Source organism: Nestor notabilis, unplaced genomic scaffold, assembly GCF_000696875.1.
Source record: "Nestor notabilis isolate BGI_N333 unplaced genomic scaffold, ASM69687v1 scaffold11951, whole genome shotgun sequence".
NCBI lineage: Eukaryota > Metazoa > Chordata > Aves > Psittaciformes > Psittacidae > Nestor > Nestor notabilis.
The window spans coordinates 3,007-5,350 of NW_009913383.1; the positions used below are offsets into that span (position 1 = coordinate 3,007).

Genomic DNA, 2,344 nt, shown 5'->3' on the forward strand with positions numbered 1-2,344 from the left:
GATCAGGCTCTTTCAGTGTTTGTGTTAGGCTTTTTGTCAGCTCATAGGTGGAACAGTTTTATGTGTGCTTCACAGGAAAGGGATATTAAAAAGAGAAATCTGTGCAGTTTCTCTGGGAGCACCAGTGCAGCTTTCACTTACTGGGAATTAACCTGACATAAATGGAGCTGACTACCTTTTATCAAAGACCATTTTTCTGATAGAAGGCACTTACAGGAGCATGCAGTGACTACATAAAACCAAAGGGAAAGGCAGACGGAGAAGCTCATGATGTAAGGGGCAATTCCACTCTCCACTGTGCAAGTGTTGAGTACTGTGCAAGAGCAAGAGTACTGTTGTATGCTCAGGCTTGTTCCTCCATCGCCTGTCCTCCCTGTGCACTTTGCAGCCTACTACCTCTTCAGCCTTGACTCTTAACTACTTTGTTTGGTAAACATCATCTTGCAAAGGTGAGGTTAGTGTGGCATACGACCTTCTTCAGGGTAGAGTATCAGAGTACTGCAGCTGAATGTAATCCAAACAGGGATGCTGACTGTACAACCTCCTCTGAAATGTGGTGTGAACAGATGGGAAAAAATGAGATTTTTCCTCTTTATTTTCTGCAACTTGAAGAGCTTTTTTGAAACAACTGGAGACACAATTTTGGACTAGAATTAGGGTTTGGGGATGAGGTTTTTTTGGAATGGTGCTTTGGGTGGGTTGTATTTGGTCTTCCCCTCCCCCTTAATATCATGTGATACTGCTTCCTACTGTACACTTACTGGTGTTTCAAGAATACTAAATCAGTTTTCTTCTCTGAGGGGCTGTGCTTTTGTATTATTTCCATTATAAATAGTTAATGTAACACCTTACTTGTAGTGTCAATCCCAGATTTTATATGCAGTGTTTAATACTGATATTGCATATGAAATCTGGTTGTATTGCCTTGCGTATATGCCTCTGACTTAATGCTTGAGCCAAAATCAGTGTCATGCTTACATAAAATCCAAAAGAAACCCCCAAATTCTGCCATTCAGTGATCAAGCGTTGAGAACCATACCTGGGCCTTCATGTCATGCAAACAAAGATGAGTTTAGATGTGACCTTCAGGGTCTGAGACCTTGGTTCGACAGGATGCTGGGTCAACAAGTGGCATCTTTGCTGAAACAAACATTTTTCGTATGATATACCACGCCTTCTTACAATGCAAGAAAACCTAGCTCTTCTGCCTTGCACTTTACTGTGCCGAATGGAAAGCAGGACCATAACACAGACTTCTGGAACAGTGCGTTTCATTCAGTGCTATAAATCTGATATCCTGTGTGTTGGTAACTGCAGCAGTTTCCATCTGCAAAGAGCTACACAGACATAGGTGTCCTACTGGATCGCTTGGGTGAAAGTGAGCTTTACCATGAGCTCAGTGGTGAGAGAGGTGAAAGCAAAGAGCTTACTCTTGACTTCTGAGTCATGGCAGAGTTGAGGCTGGGCCCTAGGTTCGTGCCACTAGAGTGCACTACGTCCCTCTTACTGACAGAATGGTTAACATTGCTGGTAGGTGTTGCAGGCTCCCTGGTGGGGGCTTTGGAAAGCTGCTGCCAACTTGCTGATGTACTGGGAGTTTCACGGTGGTCTTGAATCACATGAAGCTTTTTCAGCTATCATTTACCGAATAAATGTTTTTCTTACTATTAAACTTTTACCAATGTTGGGATGGAATGGCAAAGAGGGCTTGTAAACTGGCTTTTGATTTCCCTTTTGGTTTTATTTGAGATGAAAGAGGTGCATATGAAAGAAAAGGTTAATAAATGTTATAATTAAAGCAAGTTCTTTCAGATATATGATTTCTCAGAAATACATGATGACCTTTACTTTATAAATGAAAGGTTATTGATAATGAGATCTAGTATTTCACTTACACATAATTACATTTTCTTTTGTTTTCCCTACACAGGTTTCCACTTGAGTGGCACAGTGACAGAGCCTGCAATGCAGTCGGAGCCAGAAACTGTTTGCAATGTAGCTATCAGCTTTGATCGTTGCAAGATTACCTCAGTGACCTGTAGCTGTGGAAACAAGGACATATTTTACTGTGCTCATGTTGTGGCACTCTCTTTATATCGGATCCGCAAGCCAGATCAGGTCAAACTGCATCTTCCCATTTCAGAGACACATGACAGAGCCTGCAATGCAGTCGGAGCCAGAAACTGTTTGCAATGTAGCTATCAGCTTTGATCGTTGCAAGATTACCTCAGTGACCTGTAGCTGTGGAAACAAGGACATATTTTACTGTGCTCATGTTGTGGCACTCTCTTTATATCGGATCCGCAAGCCAGATCAGGTCAAACTGCATCTTCCCATTTCAGAG

General features: G+C 42.1%; 1 protein-coding gene across 1 annotated transcript in view; it reads left to right on the plus strand.

Annotated features, from left to right (window-relative positions):
* Positions 1–1,930: 1,930 nt before the first annotated feature.
* ZSWIM6 (zinc finger, SWIM-type containing 6) overlaps positions 1,931–2,344 on the plus strand; it is a gene marked incomplete at its 5' end in the record, with an annotated part of 50,247 nt that continues 49,833 nt past the window's right edge. The window contains one exon of the mRNA XM_010023176.1: positions 1,931–2,149. Coding sequence (XP_010021478.1) covers positions 1,931–2,149 — 219 coding nt within the window. The remainder of the gene's footprint in view (positions 2,150–2,344) is intronic.